The sequence below is a fragment of the Colias croceus genome, chromosome 12, assembly GCF_905220415.1.
Source record: "Colias croceus chromosome 12, ilColCroc2.1".
In the NCBI taxonomy this organism is placed as follows: domain Eukaryota; kingdom Metazoa; phylum Arthropoda; class Insecta; order Lepidoptera; family Pieridae; genus Colias; species Colias croceus.
In genome coordinates, this window is record NC_059548.1 from 5,716,837 (window position 1) to 5,741,037 (window position 24,201).

At 34.3% G+C, this 24,201-nt stretch overlaps 1 protein-coding gene across 1 annotated transcript in view; it reads left to right on the forward strand.

The window, feature by feature from the left end:
• The window catches only part of LOC123696480 (probable cytochrome P450 49a1), an 86,783-nt gene extending 62,664 nt beyond the window's left edge, over positions 1–24,119 (forward strand). The window contains exons 2-10 of the mRNA XM_045642659.1: positions 2,465–2,649; positions 8,616–8,749; positions 10,917–11,005; positions 11,988–12,098; positions 12,682–12,834; positions 15,909–16,118; positions 16,710–16,857; positions 17,881–18,120; positions 23,614–24,119. Of these exons, the coding sequence (XP_045498615.1) occupies positions 2,465–2,649; positions 8,616–8,749; positions 10,917–11,005; positions 11,988–12,098; positions 12,682–12,834; positions 15,909–16,118; positions 16,710–16,857; positions 17,881–18,120; positions 23,614–23,931 (1,588 nt within the window). The 3' untranslated portion in view covers positions 23,932–24,119. The remainder of the gene's footprint in view (positions 1–2,464; positions 2,650–8,615; positions 8,750–10,916; positions 11,006–11,987; positions 12,099–12,681; positions 12,835–15,908; positions 16,119–16,709; positions 16,858–17,880; positions 18,121–23,613) is intronic.
• Positions 24,120–24,201: the final 82 nt, after the last annotated feature.

The following is a 24,201-nucleotide window of genomic DNA, read 5'->3' on the forward strand; positions in this document are numbered from 1 at the left end:
ATTAATACTGTTAAAAATATATGTCGTTATTATTTATAGACCATGATTTTTAGTTTTTTCTATTTCGAAAAATCCTGAATATACAAACCAGTGTGGTCACCCACAGAAAGAGACAAAAAACAACACTGACGTCATTCAAGGTTATATTTTCTTGTGACAAGTCAATGGTCATAGTGCAATCTCCAGTGTATTAGATATAAGCTTCTTGTATTGGAGTATTTGTATTATCACCTCTTTGAATGTGTTTGTTACGACATGTCTGGCAATTCCATGCAGTCTTGTTTGCTTCGGACATTGAATTGAATTTTTTAAGAGAAACATTAGCACATAATAAGTCGTAACGATCATTACAATACGAACATGATAAAAATTCTTTTCCTTTGATTATGTTTGGGCAACCCGCGCATGTAAACCCTTTAACTTTAGATGCCATGACAAAAAAATATGCAAAGAGAAAAAAAAAAAAAAATTATATATAATATTCCTATCACTACTAACTTCCTTGTTCTACCTCGTATCAATCAATCGTTAAGTGTATTGTGCACCACCATACCACGGCAGCTTAATAGGATCTAAGTTCGAAAATACGTTCAGTTTCTAAATTCCAACAACTAATTGACCGACAATGTCACTTGAAATGTTCGTTAACCCTCAGACACTTTAACTTTTTTTATTTTATAAATCTTTACTACCGACACTTCACACACATTTAGATAGTTTTACTTTAGTTTTTTCTTGTGTTTTAATGATTGAAAATGTTAACTAAATCACTTTTTATATATCAAATCTAATTAACGACAAAGTTTCTGTAAACAGCCACTAATTCACGCACTTTTTATTTTATTTATACGGAGCTAACTTATTACATGTATTCACGTCAATGTCCCGAGAAACGATGATGATGATGATGATGATATGAACAATAAGGCAAATTATTTATGATTTGATTGTCTATAAGAAAAAAAAGCTATTACTTAGTCAAGTTTAATACACGATTTTTGAGAAAAAGCAGTTGAAGAACCCTGACATAAAGGTAAAAACATGTAGAATTTTTAATTTTGATAGTGCCGCGCCGTCATAAAATAAACTAGTTAAAATTCTAAAACTCACCAAAACAAAAACATGAAACTTCAAAGCCATATTTATTATAATTAATTATCCTCTCTACATTTTATTAATGATCAAAAAAGTTTATTACTTTTGTATTGTACTATGAATGAAAAGTTCTGCATCTGCCATTAAAATTCCTGTTATTAAAATTTTAATGACATCGTTATTGCTATTCAAATTTCGTCTTGAGTCTCAACTCATAAATGAATAATTTCATCCTACCTTTTATTTCCTGCTTTGTCTAGAGTTCTAGAGTCTACTCTAAAACTAAAAGCTTTAGATATTATCTGTTCTACTACGCAAAAACCATAAGGGGTATCATTTCTTTCGAGTTTCTTGCTGATTCTTGTTAGTAGAAAAAACCGCAACATATTTATATAATGATATATATCTATGTATATGTATTAAACCTAAAAAATACCGAAACGATCCAAATCTGCCGTTTCAAAATAATTAATTACAACTCAAAATCGGTAGAAACGTTTTGACTTTACTTTTTCCATGATGTCCCGACGCTTTGAGTATAAGTTTTATTCTGAACTAACTACCTGCCCTCGGCTTCATTTACGTTGTCTAAAACTTATTACGGATTGTATACTCAAAACCTTCCTCTTGTCACTCCATCTATTAAGAAACCGCATAGTTCAGGATACATCGCCCATTTTTGCAAGTGACTACTATCAAGCTAATTTTCCGTTTATAGCTTTATTTTGATGAGACGCCCAATAATTTCGTGTACGAAAGTCTCGATTGTGGTAGCTAACAGAGATAACAAGGATAAAAATTTTTGATTTGATGGTTCTCAAATATTTATTACTACTTAACTGAATTTTTTTTTGTTCAATCTCAAGATAATTACCTAAATTATTCGAAAAAAATATTTGTCCTACAAAATCTATGGTTGGTTCAAAGAGTCCCCCTTTCCAAAGTGTATCGATAACGAGGTCATCATAAATGATTACTAACAAGCTGATTTTTTTGTTTTCACTTAGTTAATGTTTATATAATTCAACAGACATATTGTCCTACAAATTGCGTAATAAATATTTGAGAACCATCAAATCAAAAAATTTTATCCTTATTATCTCTGTTAGCTACCACAATCGAGAGTTTCGTACACGAAATTATTCGGTGTCTCATCAAAATAAAGCTACAAACGGAAAATCAGCTTGATAGTAGTCACTTGCAAAAATGGGCGATGTATCCTGAACTAGCATCGAAATCCGTTGCGTGGCGTTCGTAGGGATACGTATACGTATACAGATGCGGGAAGCGACTGTGTTTATACTAAGTAGTTTTATAATGTCTAAACACCGTTTCTATTTTGATTTTTTGAGATTGTCTTTCCCCCCAGGATGTCCAGGCACCGCCGGCTCTCCACCTCCTCTCCTCGAAGAACATCAACATCTCCACAACGTCACAACGCGAACGCAGTCGCACCATCTGTGAACCAAGCCGCTAACAAGCGCTTCTCGGATATCCCTGGGCCTATAGCCCTGCCTGTTATGAAGCATCATGAACACGTGTTGCCGAGGATTGGTAATATATTTGTATTTTGTTTTATAAAGGTCTATATTTTATGGGTATTAGCTAGGTTAAGGGGGAGCTACGATACTGGCCTTAATGTTCACAGCGATATGAATAACCGACTTAAATTCTGCTTATTATCTAGGACTGATTGCAAATGCATATTACTTACTTACCTACATAAATATATCTTATTACTTTTTTAATTTATTTATAATTGTAGATACTAAACCCGCTATCAAATTATTATAATATAAATTTAATAATGCGAGAATTATAATGTTAATAGGATGAAATAGATGATAATAATGCGATTATGAATAAAGACGTCGCGTTGAATTTTTTAAAATTTTTTTTATAGTTCGTGTCGGTAGGTAGAGTCCAACTACTTCAACATCGTAAAATTAATTTTTTGAATTACTATTTTATTTTATTATTTGTTATTGCATGATTACAAAGGAGAATGGCGAAACTGGGCCTAACTGTTACAGAAATCATAATATATTTAAAATTCATTATATTATTTTTAGTAATTCTTGGTAAAATATTTACTCCTGATTCTATGGGAAAACAAATCTTTGAAAAAAAAGATAATGTGTTCACTACCGGCATTGTTATTTAGATTTCTATGACTACCGGTCTTATCAAGCAGAGATTGTCAGTGTTGTCAGGAGTAAAAAAGTCGAATATATCGATTAATACGAATGAATATCTATATTTTATTTTTAATTTTATTGAATTCAAATGCTTTATAAATCAGAAGCAAAACTTAACTTATTTTTAACACATATCTTAATTTATTTAGATCATTCTATAAAATATAAACATGTTTTACTTAATCAATAATAATTATAACATTTTTATTTAGGTAGCTGGCCATTAATAAAATGTCAAATTATTAATCATAATTGTGTCAGTTATGAGTGATTTGTTTATGTTTGTTGTTTGACATTTGAGTGAAGTTTTAGGCCCTTCTCCCATTACGATACGCATAGGCGATTTAAGTATCCTGCAAGTCTCGGAGACTAGTCGCCGCGGAGTATCTCACATACATTTTTATGTAGGCTCGCACACTACGCTACTGGTATCCTACACGTCCGCGACTAGTATAGCACTACTCACCGTGTCGGTCGCTTTTGCATCGCGTCTCGACTCTCGCGCGTATCTTTTCGTTAGAAAGATAAAAATATCTAATCATCATGTTGTAGTTCTCGTTCGGCTACAAAAACTCTACAATTTATGTTTCTTTCAATATATGGATGAATCCAGTACTTCTTACTCTTACGTTGGCGTCTTCTATTTCTATAAAAAAGAAAAACTGCAAGAGCTTCTTCGTCACTGGAATTGCTGATTGCTCGACATAACGACGTAACTGTTGTTGCAATAAATAAATGAATTATTATTATTATAACGTCGGTCCACAAAAACGAGGCACAATAATGATGAATTTAGTCGCATAATTTGCGAGCATCGGGTAGCCAGCAAATATCTAAGTAGTATTCTACGCGAGTATCGTATTCTAGAAGTATCGTACCTAATGGCAGAAGGGCCTTAGTAACGTTATATTCAAAATTGATCTTAATCAATATCCCAATATCTCTGCTATCCCATAGAAAAGATCTATAATTATTATATTCATAGAGTCTGTATATTTTTATCTATTTAATTACCCATAAATCATCAGTGTAACGATCAGGCCCAGAGTCCTATAGGAGTTTGCCATTCTCCTTTATTTTATTGATTTACACAAGAATAACATGATCGTATACTTTATATATTACATTATGTACTATGATAAAAATGGCTTGATGTAATAATATTTGCACCGCCATTTTTCATATCATGATCATCATACTATATCGACAAATAAAAAAAATCAACAATCCAATTTATCATAGAAAATGTCAATATGAATCAGTGCATAGTTACAATTATTTTCAAGCCTCTGAACATCATTAACTGTTAATAAGCTCTACATGCATAAATATCTTAACCACATAACTAAATCATGTTTCGTCGCCAATATTTTATATTATACCAGTAATACATTAAAACATAATCAATTATTTGGTGAAAATTGATTAGCACTATTAATTCAAACTGCTCTTTAATAGAAAATTATTTCGATGATTCAAGTGGCAGGCACATCGTATTGATATGATTTAAATCGAAAATGTAATTTAATTACTTGCGTTTTATTGTAATTTGTATTTGTTCAATAATAACACACAAACAATACTTTTATAAACTTTGTAGGTGGAATAAAATTGATTTATTTTATTAATACCAACTAAATTTTCAATCTGGATAATTGGAAATTTTTAAAATGGATTTGAATGGATGATATGTACTCTTTTTATTATTTCGTTCAAAAGAACAATTTACAAAAAATACACAGTAAACCGATACAGTTACAGCGATTAAACTACGTATTGAACTATTGAGTAGGTAGTTATTTTTATAAATAGAGGTATGTTATTTAAGTGGTCAACTAAAACTAGATATACTAGTAATATATAAACAAGTACTAACATCCTCGTTAGGGCCTATTCAATAGATGGTGAGAGGATGTGCCTCATTTGCTATTAATAAAACGTTTCTTACTATATATACTAGTTGGCTAAGTTTGCTCCGATGAAAACCTGTTTTTCTTGAATTGCATGCTAGATCTAGGTGCCAGGAATAATCTTTTTTTTTTCATTCCTTTTTCCTGATCATATTATAATAATATAAATGCTCTTCTTGTCCTCATAAAAATCGATGCAAAAAAAATATATTATGCGTAAAAACTCGAATTTAAAATCGTAACTAATCGATAACGTAATCTAGTTTTGCTAGGGTTTACAGTTTACTAAGTGTAAGGACTAGAATTACATGAAACTAATTGTGTCATGCAGTTGATAAGTATGTATATATGTATATCAATAATAAATTGTTATATAATTGTACCACGTAATCACAATTTATGTTTTGTAAATACAGCCATTTTGCATCATATTCAAATAATCATTTGTTTACATTCACGAATCGCTAATCGAATAAACGAATGATGTGTCATTTCGCATTTACAAATTAATTTGCAATGCAAAGTTGATTTTATTGCTTTAAATTCGTCATTCGTGAACCTCGTGCGACAAAATGTTATTTCGAAACTTCAAAAATATAAATTCAATTCAAAATTTCTTTTTGATAATATTTATTCAAAAATTCAAAATAATAGATATCTATTCCACCAGCAACAAACAAGACTATAGTCATAAATTGTTACAATTCCTGAAAAATAATATGCAACGAGATTAAGGTATTTATTATAACCAAAATAAATCAGGACAGGGAACTAAATTGCAGAACTTTTCATACAAACTCAATGTACGTCAAACAAAAAACGCAGTAAAAATAAAACTAGATTTGCGAATATAATCAATTGAGGACACGAGTTTGAGCAGGAAATCATTTATGCGCCGCGTGTTTGGGGCCTGTTATAGGCATGTTGTCGGAATGATAATATACTGTATCATACCTTTAAAATATTTATTTGCCAAAAATATGGTAATTGCATAGATCATAAAAATATATAGGTACAAATATTTCGCCAGTGATTGTCATGCAAATTTATGTGTGTAGATAATTTTTTGATTATTATGATATCGAAGTGCAGATTATTGCAGTCAGAAACGTGATAGGTAGTTGTATGATAACCGGTTATACATTTTTAAACGCACCACAAACTTAATATTTTTTGCCTCTTTTTATAACGTCATTGATTTTGCCAGATATGTTTTAGCGTCTAGACTTAATGTGTGGAATTTAATTACCGTTGTAGGCGCAAGGCCATAAATAATGCATGATTCATTAGTCGTTTTGCGCAGATATTGGCTTTAAAATAATATCTACAACAATTCACTAGAATATAAACACATACTTACTAAGCAATATTCTTTACGTACGGGTTGTTTGTAAATACATAATACATATGTAATATGTATACACTTATGTACGTGTCATATCATTGATTAATAACTTAAACATGTACTAGCATAGTTACTACACTCACATAGTTTTTCTTATTCATATAATGAATAATAATATAGGTGTAATAAATCCCCCCCCAACGGTCCAGGCCTTGTCGCGGCGGAGGGGCTCAGTAGCTCAGAGTTATGGCCCTCTGAGTGAAGCGAAATTGGACCAGCGAGGGGCTGAACGGCTGGTTTAGAGTCGGGGAGATTCAACCGGCCCGACGGCCAGGGCTAGGTGTGGCCCAGCGGCCGCTGTGTGCGGCGTGGGATGGCGACCAGAGGTCGTGGTTTGGTGGACCCCGTGTCCACTAGGCAAAGGTGGCGCTGAACGGCAGTTGGGGTTGGAAAGCCTCGACTGACCCGACGGCAGAGGTCCTGTTTGTGGTCCAGAGAGGAGCCGGCTTTTATGCGGCGGTGGATGGCGGCCAGAGGTCGCGGCGCGGCGGGCTCGCTGGTTTAGCAAGCCACGCCGTGCAGCGGAGGGCGGGATCCCGACGCGTCATTGTGATGACGCGCGGAGACTCCTGCAGAGAGGTGTGGGGCGGCGGCCGCTGTAAAACGGCCGTCTGCCAACTCGTAATCCGGTCCGTGGGGCCGGACCGACGGCCGCCACCTCTGGTGAGGTGGGGGCTGCGAGGTAATCTCTATAAAAGTGCGCCGGAGGGTCCCCCGACGTGTATTTCACACATCGGAGGACCTTCCGACGTGCACCCTCCGGCCGGACGGTGATGGAGTCGGGGGTTCGGGGGAACGCGGATGATGGAGCGGGGAAAAATCCATTGTCTGCGCGTTGGTGGCGTAAGCCTTCGTTCCAGCAGCCGCCAGCGAGGGGGGATCTAGTGGTGGGCCTGGAAACGGGCATCTGCTGGGCGGGACACGCGGTAGAGTCGTAACCGTTCCCGCAGTTCCGTCCAAAGCAGCGCGATGGAACAGAGTGGGGTTTTAGTCGGTAGAAATCCGACATAACCACGGCTCCATCCCCGGGAGCCGGGGGTATCTAAGAAGATTTCCCCACTATAAAAAAAAAAAGGTGTAATAAATCCTTTGCCTAAAGGGTCGTCTAGTAGAAAACACTGAAGTGATAAGGCCTCCCCATTATGCACATAAAGCTGCGAGAATTGTTATTTTATTTTCCTTTTTATAATTTTTTTTTTTATTATAAAAGCGTTGAATAAATAAATAATATTTCTTCCATTCTGTACCCATACATTCACTAAATGTATTTTAAATGATGAAATATGGTCATATTTCAGGACATTTATATTTGTTTACAATTTTGAAATGTTTCAAGCCAAACAAGAATATAAACAAATATTTTATGGCCGTATATATTTTTAAACACGATATACATTTTAATGTCTGTTTTTTCCCGGATTTCGAGATTCCATTTTTTTTATAATTAATAAAGTTATTAAAAAACTCGTAAAATGGATAACATTATTGCTGTAATATCTACAAAAAAATCAAAACAACTGAAAAGTTTATGAAGCTTAATCAGCTTCATAAAACTTTTAGAATTACTTGAAGTTGTATTGTACGCGTATACTAAAAGTATTTTATATCGTTTTCTTCCCACCGTAATATGTCTATTATATTTTATACGCACATTGTCTAACCGAATCTTCAAAGATAGTGTACTATAAAGGTCCATTAGCCATCCATCAAATATGTCCAAGATGCCTCTTTTCTTTGTGCGATAATGTGCCACATAGAAATTGTTTTACACAACCCTTAGTAAATGTCTGATAAAGTTTATAGGATATGGACTATGAAAAATAATACGTACCAAACCCCAAGGTAAAATAATGTAAAGATAGACCATAGCTCATTTTTTTTAGTGTATAAAAATAATAATTAGAAGAGACCTAGCTCAAAGCGAATAAGAGTTCCCTACTGTACCTACATTTAAAAAAACTGTAAAAATAATGTTATGTTGAAAATAATGTAATGTTTTTTTTACAGGATGTTTTCATCATGCTGTCGGACTTGGCTTGCTAGATGGACTGAAGGAAAAATATGGCAGCTTGGTTCGATTGGCGAAAGCCTCCAGAAAACGACCAGTATTATATGTTTTTGATCCGGAATTAATGAGAGAGGTCAGTATTTATTGTTATAATAACTAGACTAGATATAAAGTTATACTTAACTATAAAGCTATTCCATAAATACGCGTAAGATAATAATATATAAATAAACGCAATGGAATAACAAATTATATAACTTACATTATGTCACAAATACATCGTCTATTTTTATGATAATTAACAATGTTGTAGTTAAATATTTAACATTTTGATAAAGAAATTAGAAATCTAAATTTTGTAGAGCCATTATATAACTATATAATACAAGTTACAATCTTTCATTTAAAAAACCAAAATGAAAAAGTACTTATTATTCAACAAAATCTCCCGCGTTTGAAAATGTTCTTACAGTCTTGTATTATTTATTGAAATAACGATAAACAAATATCTCAAGAAATCTGTAAGACCGAGTTCTCAAATATTTCTTAGTCATAAATTATTTTGTACTAGAAAAATCATTAATCATTGTATAAACTCTCGTCTTAGAATTTCTTTACTTAGTGCAATCAAATTTCTTGCCTTAATCCTCAACTAGCGAATATTTTAATTACATTATAATTGAATATTAACCGTTGTTTCCACTAGGTATATTAATAATCAATTGTTTTAAATATTACGTTTGTCAACTTCAATCTATTTTAAGTACGAAGAAATTTAGCAACAATATGTTGCCTTTGTATCTAAAAGCAAATTGACAAACGATACGTTATCACTATCATATTATTGACGTAATAAGAGGTCATGTTTATGTCGTAAATTATAAGATTGCGACCATAAAAACGTATAATAATTGTTTCCAACTTTATCGCATATACCACGCTCGCCATTCATGCAAATTTTAAACCTCTCATATCTTTTTAAATATTTTTGAAAGTTAAAGCATTCTCTGCATAATTGTAACATTTGACATATCGAAATAATATTAATTTGTTCGTCTTCATAAAATATGAATACAAAAGTACCTACCCTATTCAGAAGAGAACTCTCCTAAATTTATAGTCCGTGATTCTCATTGTAAAATTAACCTAAATCCAAAAGTAAAATTAACTACTTAATGAAAAATGTCATTACATTTTTCATTAAGTAAAAAAAAATGCTTGTCGTAAAAAAAATCACAAAAAACATGTTCAAAAAGTTCCTCATTAAAATCACGTAAATCACGCAATTACTCTATGAAATAATCGGACAAAACCCTCAAATCACTATGCATATCAAATTATTCGTACTGATAATTCATACTATTTGGCACAAGAGGTTGTTAGCTACATGGCCGTTGACACCGAAGCGAATTGTTTACCTTTTAGTTATATGTTTATATGAGCTTTACAATAACAAATAACCGCAAGTACCTAACATCCTTCCGTAAACATTATAGCAGATTATTTATTATTAGACTTTTAATAGGCAACTACGAATATTTATTGACGTAAGAAAGTACCTATATATTATTTTCTTTTTGTATGCAAATGTAATCTTTTTATGAAACAAGCCATATACTCTCGAGTCTCGACGTTTTTATTTAACATTTTTTTTTTGTATAAACTTATTAATTTTTAACACAAATCGGTGACTCTATAACACATTTGCAATTCTAAGGTCATGACCTCGTTTATTTCGAAAGTTAGAACTAGGACGTTGGTTTTAGATTCGCAATTCGCATACGCGGGTGTGTTAATTTTATATTAGTACGAAGAATTTTGGGGACTTGGCCTTCATTTTAGTATCCGCAGCCTTTAACAATCTTTTTTATATGAGAAATTTTCTATAATTCAAGCAAGTGTTAACTAACCATAAAATAATACCTAACATTTTCTCTAACAATTGAAGAATTTCTATAACTAGTACCTAACTCTTCCATTTAATTCAAATCTGCCCACGAAGGAAATTATATCTATATATATGTGAGGCCTATGCCTCACATAAATATAATTTAAGAAAACTTGAATAGTTACCTTTATCTTGCTTTATAATAGTAAAAAAAATATCCACATTTACATGTACAAATATTTATTCACATTTCACATTGTTACGTCTCGGTGCGCTTACAGCCGCTTATCTGACGCCGGTCACGTGCTAATAGGGTAGTTATATCTGTGATTTATGCCTCATTGTTCCTGGAAAGTATTATTTATTGCGAACTCTATTTCTACTGAACTCTTCAAGTGATTTATTTTGACAGGTCTATAACAGTAATGCGACGGAACCGCCGGCGTGGGTCGGATCGCCGCTGGAAGTACAGAGGAAGAAAAGTGAATGCCCCATGCACAGGTAAATAGTTAAGTTTCTATAATAATCACTACATACAGTTCAATTGAGAACCTCCTCCTTTTTTGACGTCGATTTCAAAAAGTCGCTTTCGCTCCTAATATGCTTAGATCTTATTAACACTAAGCAACGGATTTTGATGCGTTTTTTCATAAATAGAGTGTTTCTAAAGGAAAGTTTTTGATTATAATTTCTTAAGTTATAGACAAAGCGGGCGAAGCCACGGGCGCGGGCGCAGAGCTAATTTTTTATAAGTACCTACGAGAATTTGTTCCTATGAAATGTTAACTGTTTTGCGAATACATTTAGAAATTATCTTGCCCTGAAATACCTAGTTGTTACGATATTTTGGTGAAGAAGTGATGTAGGTATATTTAATAGAATTTATTAAAAGTCTAATGTAATATGATCAAACTATACATATTGCAAACACAAAGTTTACTCTCGATCAGAAATATAACACTGATAAAACATAGGACGGGGGAGAACTTCGCTTTTATAACTTGTTCCTTTATAGTTAGTTAATCTCCAGAGTAGACTGAGTCTGCACTTAATTTATGACTCTATTACTTTGTTTCAAGCAATATCTTACAATTTTGTTAAAATTGTAAAAACGTTTGTAAAATGTAATAGAAATGTAACTTTCTATTTTTTCCCTTATAATATTTAAAATAAAATTCTAACAAAATAGTAGAAAATTCTAATAAGATGTTGTATAAGAATATTGGTATGCATTTCATTAAAATATAAGGTACGAAGCCATACTCTGAAGCTAGTAAATTAACTGTCACACAGCAGTTAACCATCCGAGCTCCTACGTCAAAAAGATAATTAAAACAATGAAATATATCACAGATGCGTTACAATTTAATTGTTCCCTCCTTTAATTCCTTACCTACTTATATTTATTTTTGTGTCCTTGATTAGAAATTTAAGATTTAATCTATGTAATCTATAATATCTTAAATGTATGTATTTTTTGTAGGAATGAATCAAATGCTATATGGTCGGCTCTACATATTATTTTACAAGACGGAACTTTACTGAAAAGCTATGAGAAAGCGTTCGACGATATATCTGAAGATGCAATTCGAAGGTAACCCTTTTTTATATTTTAGAAACAGAAATAATTCCTAGAGTACTAAAAATTTGTGGATAATATTGGATTTTTCCTATAAAGATAAGAACATAAACATAGATAACAAAGGATTGCATTTAATGTACTCAGATAACAATAAAAATATATTGTATATTATGCAATAAATGTCCAAACCGTGGCCGTTGATAACAAGAGATTAAAGCTTTTGATTTATTTATTATGTCAATACATTATATAATACTAAAGTAATTAATGTATTTTTATCAACATTTAAATATATTTTTTGTTATGTTAATATCATTTTATAGCTTTAAGATTTACTTCAATAATTAATACAATATGTAGGTGTGATAAATTAATAAAATATATAATATAAGTAGGTTATATTTTTGTATTTGTCTCATCACAAAACTTCCAAAAAGAATACTTTAAATTTTAAAATGTGCATCAATTAAGTGTTTTTTTTACTGCACCTCGAAAAAACTTATAAACAATACTTATTCATCATTAATTGAGCACTTTTATCTGTACAAAATCTCCAAAAAACATAAAAAATATCCAAAAAACTAAATATTCACAGGTTAGGCGAACTCCGGCACGCAGGGAACGCGTTAAACGAAGAATTATTAACCGAAGTGTACCGCTGGGCTTTAGAGACCATCGGTGTTATGATCTTTGGTATGAGACTGGGCTGTCTAAACGGGGCTGTGCATGTGCCTAGTGAAGATAACAGGTAAATATATACTTATTGAGTTTAAATAACATAAAAAGAAACAAAAAAAGATCGTGTGTGCCGAGCACACGTGCCAGAAGCGAAACTTCTTTGGCAAGATTCAAAGATACCAAAATCGTCGCCTTACTCCATGACGTGACCTTGAAATTTTACTCTCAACGCGCCTAAAGAACTAAGAAGTTACATTTCAATTTTTTTTGCAAATTCGCAACTTCGATTAAAAAAACATGATTTAAAGGTCAATAATTAATGTGTGTTTTTGTTGATTTGATATTTGAGACTATAATTCTAAATTCATCACATGATCTTTAAAATTTTAAAGAAAGGGAAAAATTTTGGAAAAACTTGACTTTTAAAGACTACAATAATTTTATAAAACGTTTAGATTAATGGTGTGCTTTACGCAGCGGAGGCTTCTAATTAATCTATGACCACAAGTTACAACGTTCAGTTCAATGTGCTTTTGTTGAAAAAATTAGGGTAATTATTTAATAATGGGTTTGATTTTTTGTTTAGATTATCTTTCATAATATTATATCGATACTTTTTAACACGCTATTGTATCCTTAACGGAATGAATTTTTATACCTACTTGAGTGATAAAAGCGTACATAATTAAAAAGTCTAAAATGTCTATGAAAAATGCCCCAATATTGTTAATCGGAAAACTCTTAGTGTGACTCGAAAATTTCTAGAAACTTCTACATCATAAAACAAATAAACCACATTGCCAAAACCATTTAACCCCAGTCTATGCCCTAAACGATCATAACCGACTCTCGGAAAATTTAGGGTTATATTCAATCACTAGATAACATTTAGCAGGCTTAAACTCTTATTCTCAATCGTTGCTAAAGTGTTTTCTTTGTCCATTTTATATACCTCTTTACATAGTATAATTTATTGCTACAAAACTTGAATCGGCTTGATTTCTGTTGGAGATATCAAAAGTTGAAGAAAGAAAAAGAAATGGCTCACAAAGAACTTTCTTATCGTTGTCTGTTATTATAAAAGGTATTGCGATTTCAATTCTTTTTTAATATTTTGTTGTAAGCCAAAGCGTTATAGTATGAATGAATGATACAAAACACAAACATTTTCCGGAAAATGTCACAAAATTTACAGATATATCTAATCCTAGTTTATTTCAGGATTATTTGAGCACTTTGTAAAAGCCAATAGCATTGTTTAACTTGCCATAATATATTGTAATCAATAGATTATTATTGGTATAAAAACAGCTTAATTCTAAAGTCTACGCAAATATGTTATGTGGAATTTGGAAACATTGTTAGCGAAGCATTGTTTGGCAAGCTTACATTAATGTGCAATAGTGGCGTATACTGATTCCAAACTTTAGATATCTAATGTATCTATTGTGTATAACTAGCTTTATTATCTAAAGTATTAGGGAATTTTTTTGTATGTGTGTAAATAAAATTTATACACTATGTGAAAGAAGATGAAAAACTTACTTACTTCACGTACAATTTTAGTTTAAAATTAACGTAACTATGTCTCATGTTTAGTATAAGTATAAAATAGTTAATACTTATGTTCTGATCTTTTTTGCATGTGAATTTAAGATACAAATCATCACGTGCCAATATGATTTAAATTTTACTATCATAGTTCTGTCTGTTATGGACACTATACAATAATAATGCTATTATTGCCTTGAAAGTTTTAACAATAGAATCCTTCAGTTTAATTATAATTTATTTATAATGGACATGCAATAAATCATCAGACTTTCATGTATATTTTATAGAGCCTTCAATTGTATTGCATAGTTAGATTTCCTTGTATTTATAGCTGCATTTATAATCTAAGCACGTTTTGCGAGGCGTATGACGAATTAATTGTATCGTATTGTACTTTGGAATGCTGCATAACTACGCTATTATGATGTTATTCTTTAAATTTGCAATTATAACCTATGTATTTAGCTTATAGCTTCATGTGATTCTTTAACTTTACTTTACTTTAACACGCTATGAAAAAAGGAATAACTCAATAATTTATTTATTTATTTATTCAAATGTTTAACAGTAATTGTTACACAAAATAAACAAGTATACATAAAATTAATCTTAAAACTAAGTGTACAATTTTAGGTAGGTAAACACCACATGCATACATTAAAACTTAAAAGGTTTTATACAGAAAAAAAAAAGACGTGTGGCACTCGGGGACTGCCGCGGTAAAGCTATTACATAGCATGCCTTCAAGCCACACCTCCGTGCCCGTCGGAGTGGGGAGCGTGAGGTTTTTCGTTACGTTCTGGATTCGGTCCCCGCGCTCAAGGCCCGCGATAGAAGCTATGCAATAGCTTAAAATATAACTTAAATTTCATATTCTTATCTGAGAAATAGTTGTTAGTCGTTTACCAAAGGAGTACAGCCATTTAATTTAGTCTAGCCAGTTAGTTACTTTAAGTTAGTAGTGGTCAAGCAACTAGTTAAGTTCGTTTCAGCGTTAAGCAATTTTACGCACCATAGATTAAATTAAAATAAACGAACATACAAAACTTTCTTAGAACATGCATTTATACATTTCCTTTCCTATCAGGTTGCCTGGTAGTGATAACTGTTTAGCAATAGGGTCGCATCTTTTATATAATTACGAAGCCTTTTTTGTAATTGTTGAAATAATTGTATATTGAAACACAACTTGTGGATGCTGATAAATTATCTTTATTTTTATAATACTTTTTTACAAACTACATTGTGCGCACACGACATTACACCACGAACCACAGAGACAGAGAGGAGGGCAAAGACAATTGCAGTTTACAGTGATACCATACAGACTATACAATAACCAAAATACAGATTATAATATTTGCCTATTACAACAGTAATATTGTGCATTTTTTGTTACCTAGTTTGTCCAATTAAGTATTGTAACTGAATTTATTGACTCTGTTATTTTGATTTTATGGCATTCAAATATAAATTTGGACCGCCCCGGATTTGTGGAAAGACGCGGGTTCGAATCCCGCAACGTGATCTAATTTTTTCTATTCTTCAAAAATTTATAATTACTTACCTATAAAATAAATTTATTTCCAGAAGACCAGAAAAAACATCAATGGACGATGACATAAAGGACCTGTGTTCTCTATCACAACGTTCTATAGACGATTTAACAGCAGCGGAACAATTAGTGCGATGCTCTTTGGAAATTGCGGACGAAAATTATTTAGTTCGCAGCGAAACTACGCTACGACCAGATACACAAGGATTTAAAGATGCTGTGAAGAACTTTGATAGGCATTTTTGGTGAGTAGATTTGTTATTTTTAAATGTTTAGGTAAAACTGTGCTAATCATAAATATAACACGAAGAGAGAATAAATATTTGTAGCTTTTAAACAGCCTATATTAATAGGCTTCTGAACCATCTTGGCGCAAATTGAAATCTATACATATAATAAATCTGTAGAAGGGTCAATTCTGTACATTGAAAATATTGAAAAAATAAATAGCAGGGGGTGTTCCTGGATCGATACCAAACCCAAATATTTGATTAAAAAATTTTTTGTCTGTCTGTCTGTCTGTCCGTCTGTCTGTCTGTCTGTCTGTCTGTATGTGAAGGCATCACGTGAAAACTAACGGTTAGATTTCGATGAAACTTGGTTTAATTATACCTTATTATCCTGGGCATAAAATAGGATACTTTTTATCCCGGAAAAATACTTAGAAAAAAAATTAATCTTAATTTTTCCGCGCGGACGGAGTCGCGGGCGGAAGCTAGTTAATAATATATTTATGGATAATCAGATATACCTATTGACTGTTATTTTTATCCCATTCTTTCTTTTAAAATAAGCAAATTCTTCTCTATTTTACATTTTTTTATTTAATTTTACAGTCTCACAGAACATTTCCTAGCTGAAGCCCAAAGGAATCTAAATTCCGGCGATTTAAAACCAGAGCAGATTCTTCTCGATAAACTCAAACCACTTGGTGATAAGATGCTACCTCTTGCAGCGGATGTTTTCCTTGCTGGAGTTGATCCGGTAAGTTCTTTCATCCTACTTTTTAATTATATTGAGGTAATCATAAGTTTAAGTCGCATTTTTTAATTTTTTAAACCAGCTACTGAAAAGCGGCAATTTCATCGATGTTAATTTATTTAATATTACTATTGAAGTAAGAGAAACAAACTACACAGTTGAGTGATAAAATATATTTATTTATAAAACGTCCAATTCAATAGATATAATATGCACTATACATTATTTCGAAAAATATAAACCACTTCATGACTCAGTCGGAATTCGGAAAAACGTGAAAACGTGAAACGCTGTAAATTAATGAACCTGCACCAACTTACACGTTATTATTGCCCTTAATTTCATCCCAGCTATTTACCCAAAAGAACATCATACTATATTATATTCGTTAAGATCTTCATTGCAATGGCGAGAACTTAATTTATTTTCCCTATGGAGCCACTCGTAGCTTTCCAGTAAAGCCTCGGGCATATTGGACTTTGCCTAAAATAATATTAGGATTTTTGAGTAAGAGAATGATGCAAATAGGTTAGATGTACTCGCCAATGATTAACATAAATATTATAGGGATATGATTACGTAACTATTTTTGACGTTTTTATTAAAAATTTGTAATGTTGGTATACTCGATAAAGTTCACTAACTAATCTTTGCACTCCACAGTCTTATATAATATTTTTTTTAAATATTTCAATTTTTTACGTTGTTCTTCGTTTTAAGTTTAAAAAAATTGTGTGCCTTTAAACATTTGGAATTTTCCAAATCGTACTAGTAGTTCCTGTGATTTGCGCGTTCAAACAAACAAACAAACTCTTCAGCTTTATAATTATAAAAGATTTGATATAAAACTAAATATTACTCATTACATATAAAAAATACCTCTCAATAATATACACATAGTACCTCTACAAAAACATTATTTCCCTTCCAGCTAGCGCAAACAGCGCTCAACATGTTCTACATATAAAAAATACCTCTCAATAATATACACATAGTACCTCTACAAAAACATTAATTCCCTTACAGCTAGCGCAAACAGCGCTCAACATGTTCTACCAGCTCTCCCTGCACGCGGCGCAACAACAACGCGCACACGATGAGATCACTTGGTCTAAAGCTTCCAAAGACGCTGGTGTGGAAACACATGAACTGCCATACATTAGTGCGTGTGTGAGAGAGGCTTTACGGTTGAAGCCGGTTACCGGAGGTGTGGTTAGACGGAGCGTGGAAGAGTTCGTGGTTGATGGTTATGAAGTACCGGCTGGGGTAAGTTGCAATTTGATCGGTGTATAATGGCATGGGTCACCAAGTCTATAGCTAAAGTGTATATTTACATTAGCTCGTGTGAGAGGCGATTGAAACCAGTCACAGGCGGAGTTAGTAGATTCGTGGTTGATGGATGGCTGGGGTGAGTTGCAATTTGGTCGGGTTATAATGACTTGCAGTACATTGGTGCGTGTATGAGAGAAGCGTTGCAGTTGAAACCGGTTGGTCTTTAGAATAGTATTAAACTTTAAATTTTATTATTTAGCAATCATTCCAACTCCCCACAGGATACAGGGTGATACAGTCATCTGTTATTAATTATAGACTAATGTTATTAAAGAAATATTGGCATCTTGTTACACAACAAACTTTCATGCAAATTAAAATTATCTTTACTAGTTTTATAGTTAACATTTTAGAGGTTATAAAACGAAATATATCCCGAGTGCAGCTCACTCAATCAACTACATAGTTGTGACAGAATATGCAATCCTGGGAGATAGTTTATGCATACTAGTTGTTGTTCGTGACGTTGTCTAGATCACAGACATATTATATTAAGTAGACAACGCAAGTACCGCGATCTGTATGAAAACCAAGCGTGTCATATTTTTTGTACTGACCTTGACGCGTTATGACGTCACGAGCGCTTTTTAGTGATGGAAATTTCATTTTAAGCTAAATCGATTAGGGACGCCACTCGCGCGGCGATTCTAGTATAGGAGTACGATGATAGACTTTTCAATGAGAGGTTGTGTGCACGAGCGCAAAAACGAATTGGAGGAAATTTGGGTGCTGATCTTCGCGTGATCTTCATAAATTCTCTATATCACAGCTCTATATTTTCAAGTAAGTTTACCTACGCTATTATAATTCGTACACTAATATTAAAACACCTTACGTATTCCGTGGTTTTCCTTGTTAGTAGGTAGTTCACAAACCAGATCTATGTCTAAGAGGTAGTCAAATAAATGAATCGTAATCGATTACAAAATCGATTCAAGACTAGAATTTATTAAATATTATATTATAATTAGATAATATTTACCATATTATTTATTATAAGTAGGTACTTATCTTTTTTGTTGTAGAATATGGACGAGTCTAACTCAAACAAAAAGACCAGAGAACAATTTTTAGAAACTAAACGAAAAGTTCGATGTTCGTGTTCGATTACAAAATCGATTAGAATCGAGAACTGTTGCATCGAATGAACATCACTAAACACAAAATTGGACAGAAAAATGAGAACAGAAAAATGAGAAGACGCTATTCATTGCATATTATCATACGACGCCATCTTTACCGTGCCAAGTAAAAGCCGCAATGTATTCCGAATCATTCCGTATGATTTCGTATCCATGTTTGTCACGATCGTTTTCCACAAATATTCTTTAATTGATTTTAAAATAAATAGTGCATATTCTGATAAGAAAATTACTTACCGGTGGAAGGAAACATCTCCGACAACTCGGCCACTCATAACTGTGGAGTTTCTACAGTTTATTACTGCGCAATTCGGCATTTTACTCTATTCCGTTTCACGTCTTTCCTTGGCGAACTGCAAGCGCGGACTGAGTGTAGGTAAGCGTCAAGCAAGCGTTTTATGCTTAGTTTGGACACGGGAAGTACATACACTCGCGTAGTCTATCTTAATGTATGTCTGTGGTCTAGATACATTCCCTCTAGAGCCCCATTCTGTAACGGATTAGCATTTCAATCTTATTATTAGCTGTAAGATATCTCGCAGCGAAACTTCTATAAGCCAGTTGATTCTTAGTTCCTAATTTGTAACAAACTAACTTAATAAATCCATTAACACTAAAGCTGCTAGTGTTATATAATGTAATCTATTTAAATATCATGACATATTTATAATGATATGATATATATTAATATTATAATATATAAAGCTACACTACCACTCACTGACTGACTGACATCGGGTTTCTCGGAAACTACGCGGAAAGTTGGGGGGATTTCGACGTGATCGTATAGAGGTGCGGCGAGTGACCACCGGAAAAATATTGACATCTCCAACACCCTGGACAAGAGAGTGGACCCCTGGAGGTGCGCAAAAACGGTGATACCTGGAGGGGGGGTGTCTGAACAAAAAATGCTCAGAACTGGTGGCGATTACCAGGGGTGGTGGAAAAATGGGGATTTTCGCGAAAACAAGATGGCCGCCGTACTTTGCCAAAATCGCCGTTTATGAATCCTTACGTCTCAAATTTGGCACACGTGCTCTGTTCGAGCCGGCGAATCGATCGGTGCCCCGTTCGAGTGGCTCCGGGCCCCCGTTTCCAACTTCCATACAACGTAAACTCCAACGGCCTGCGGAAACGGAGCGAGTTGGGTTGGGGGTCCCGGAACTAAAAATGATCACCACCCTGGGACGCTACCAGGGAGCCATAGTGGGACGCTCGATTTTGGAATTTTTCCATTTTTGGCGCAAACATAAAAACGTAAATTTAGACGAGGTGGTGCAATGGAGAAATACAACAATGACGCATTCGTACTCGCCCAGCTCCCAGGATATCCAGAAAAATCCGAAATCTTAAACTTTCCCTCATCTCTCGAAGACGGTCAACGGCCCGCGCAAACGGTAGCAGCTACATCTGGGGTGCTCGAACTAAACTTGGAGTAGACCTCGAGCAATTACCACAGATAGTGAAAAAAATTCAAAATGGCGGAAAAAATGGCCGCCGCCATACAAATTCTAAAACGGCCATCGCTGGTGTGATCGCGCTGAAACTTGGCACAGGGGCTTTAATCGAGCCGCAAATTGAGGTGGCATACTCATAATCGAGTTTCCATCGCTGGTTTCCGAGTTTCATACAACGCGAAATTCGACGGCTCTCCGAAACGGCGCGAGATAGGTGGGGGGTGTAGAACTAAAAAAGGATCAGGAAGATGGGGCGCTACCAGGGCAATCGAGAAATTTCAAATTGGACGCAATTTTTTTTTTTAAAATGGCCAATTTTTCGAGGCAAGATGGTGGCGCCAGTTACTTTACGATCGGTCTGAAAATTGACTTTTGTGCTCTGATCGGCCAGATTTACAAAACTGCATACTCAGAATTTCTCTCCGACCCCCGGTTTCCATTTTCCATACATCACGTAATTCAACGGCTCTCTGAACCGGTGGCAGGTAGGTCGGGGTCGCCAAAGTAAAAAATACTTCAAAACCTGGTCCGCTTCCAGGCATATAATTTTTTTTGTTAAAAAAGCGAAATTTTTTTTTTCGAAAATTTTGTATGGAAATTTCCATAGTAGGAAGGGTGATTGAATAGCAACGGCAAAGGACGGCGCCGCGGGCTGCTTGCTCTCTCGCTCTCGAAGGTCGACAGCCTCCCGGAGTAATAAATATTTATTAACTTTTGAACTACCGCACGAGCCAAGCGAGCCAAGCGAGCGTAGCGAGCGAATCACGGCAGCGGCTGGCGTAAATATTTAAATAGGTAGCGAGGAGCGAAGCGACGAGCGTGTTAGGTTAACTTTTGAACTACTGCACTAGCCAAGCGAGCGAAGCGAGCAAGTCACGTCAGCGGCCGGCGTAAAAATTCAAAGAAGTAGCGAGGAGCGAAGCGACGAGCGAATTAGGTTAACTTTTGAACTACTGCACTAGCCAAGCGAGCGAAGCGAGCAAGTCACGTCAGCAGCCGGCGTAAATATTGAAAGAAAGAGCGAGGAGCGAAGCGACGAGCGAGTTAGGTTAACTTTTGAACTACTGCACTAGCCAAGCGAGCGAAGCGAGCAAGTCACGTCAGCGGCCGGCGTAAATATTCAAAGAAGTAGCGAGGAGCGAAGCGACGAGCGAGTTAGGTTAACTTTTGAACTACCGCACTAGCTAAGCGAGCGAAGCGAGCAAGTCACGTCAGCGGCCGGCGTAAATATTCAAATAGGTAGCGAGGAGCGATTAAGCGTCGAGCGTGTTAAGTAAACTCTTGAACAGAAGCGACTTTAGGGCGATTCCCACTCAAACAAAAAAACTACGTAGGTTAAAAACTATTAAAACTACGTTAAAAAAACCGACTTCAAAAACGGAAAAGTAGGTTCTTATTTTTAGTGCCGAAAACATAATGATTTTGATTTTAAACGAAGCTACTAAAAAGACTGAAGTTTTCAATACGTAATAATATATTCATCTTCACACATTTATTGAGTGAATGAGCTAATCGTTCACGCTTTATAAGCGTAGGACTTACACCAAGAGTAGTGTAGTTTTTGTATCGAAAATAGCCAATTTTTTGTATTGCGAATAATGTAATTGAATTGCAAGTAGGTAGTTCTTGTATCGAAATAATCGTAGTTCTTGTATCAAAAAATAGCGTAGTTTAATAAGTGCTTATGCTTGGCACCGACTTCAAACCTATATAGTGAATAACACAACTAAATAATATGTAGTAACTAATTAATTATTTTTTACTTTTCCGTTTTTGAAGTCGGTTTTTTTAAAGTAGTTATTTTTATAGTGTAACAATATCTTATTCGATACACCCTTTGACTTTAGTCCTATGGCTTTCACTTAGATATTTTTAGTGCCGAAAGCATAATGAATTTGATTTTAAACGACGCTACTAATGATGACTTGAAGTTTTCAATATGTTTTATACATCTTCACACATTTATTGTCTTGAACAGTTTATTATGAAAAGTCACCGCTATTGATTAGACACATCAAAAAAATAAAATTCGGGATCACGTTTCAAAAATTTAACCAATATTTGAATAAGTAATTTATAAGCAGTTTCGACTGACTGTAGAATCGCTGTTAGCAGATGTAACAAATGGACAGGAAATTCGAATGCATTTTCAAATGACTGAAGATTTCTGCTCTGGGATGAGCCGCGAGCTGCTTGCAGCTCGCGCACCGCGCGTCCTCGAAGGTGGACAGCCCCCCGGAATAGAAAATATTTGAATGGGGAATTTATAAGCACTTCGATTGACTGTGGAATCGCTGTTAGCAGATAATAACAAATTGACTGGGAATTTTATTGCATTTTCAAATGACTGAAGATTTCTGCCCTGGGATGCTTCGCGGGCTGCTTGCAGCCCGCGCACTACGCTCCCTCGAAGGTGGACAGCCTCCCGGAGTGGAAAATACTTGAATGGGGAATTTATAAGCATTAACGACTGACTGTAGAATCGCTGTTAGCAGATGTAACAAATGGACAGAAAATTCGAATATATTTTCAAATGACTGCCCTATTGCTTCAACCCAGGGGCAAAAGGGGCTCGCGGGCTGCTTGCAGCCCGCGCACAACGCACCAGCTAGTTTTATTATAAACTTACGTATTCTGCTTCCAAGCATACGAATTTTTTTTAAAAACAAAAGGCTAAAAAGTGTATGTAAAATTATATTCAAATATTTCATAGGACTTTTGGTCCCATAGAGTCAAGTTAAGAAATGATTACGTATCACAATAAAGATAGCGCTAACCGTAATGGTTAAAAAATGGCCTATAATTTACTTACCTTATTATCTTTACAGGTAGACATAGTGCTCGCACATGGTGTATCAAGCAAAACAGAACAAGAGTGGGGCAGAGCCAAGTCGTTCATACCAGAGCGTTGGTGCAACGAAGGTTGGGCGCCAATAAAGGCTTCTAGAGCCCATCCCTTCGCTTCCTTACCTTTTGGCCAATCCTGCCCAGCATCAGGAATCATCTCCCACATGCTATCAGCTCTAGCTACAAGGATGCTGGATAAATACAGACTAGAATGGCATGGACCACAGCCAAAATTGGTCACCAGTGGCGTTAATAAACTCCAAAAACCATATTACTTCGTGCTACAGAACGCTTCGTGAATTTTCCTTTTACAATTTTGGATTTTCGGCTTTTTACACAAGCTCCTTTGGGGCTAGGAAAGAATTGGGACGCGATGCAACGTGTTTGTCATTAATGTATTATTTTGTAACGGTGTTTATACTGTGTTACATGGGAAACGCTTTTTAATGTTTACATTATGAAATAAATATAATATCGATATATTTTAGATTGTGTTTTACTGTTTACCTATCTATATTTGCACGAAAAATCAATAAGAAACCAGTTACTTTACTATACAAATAAATATT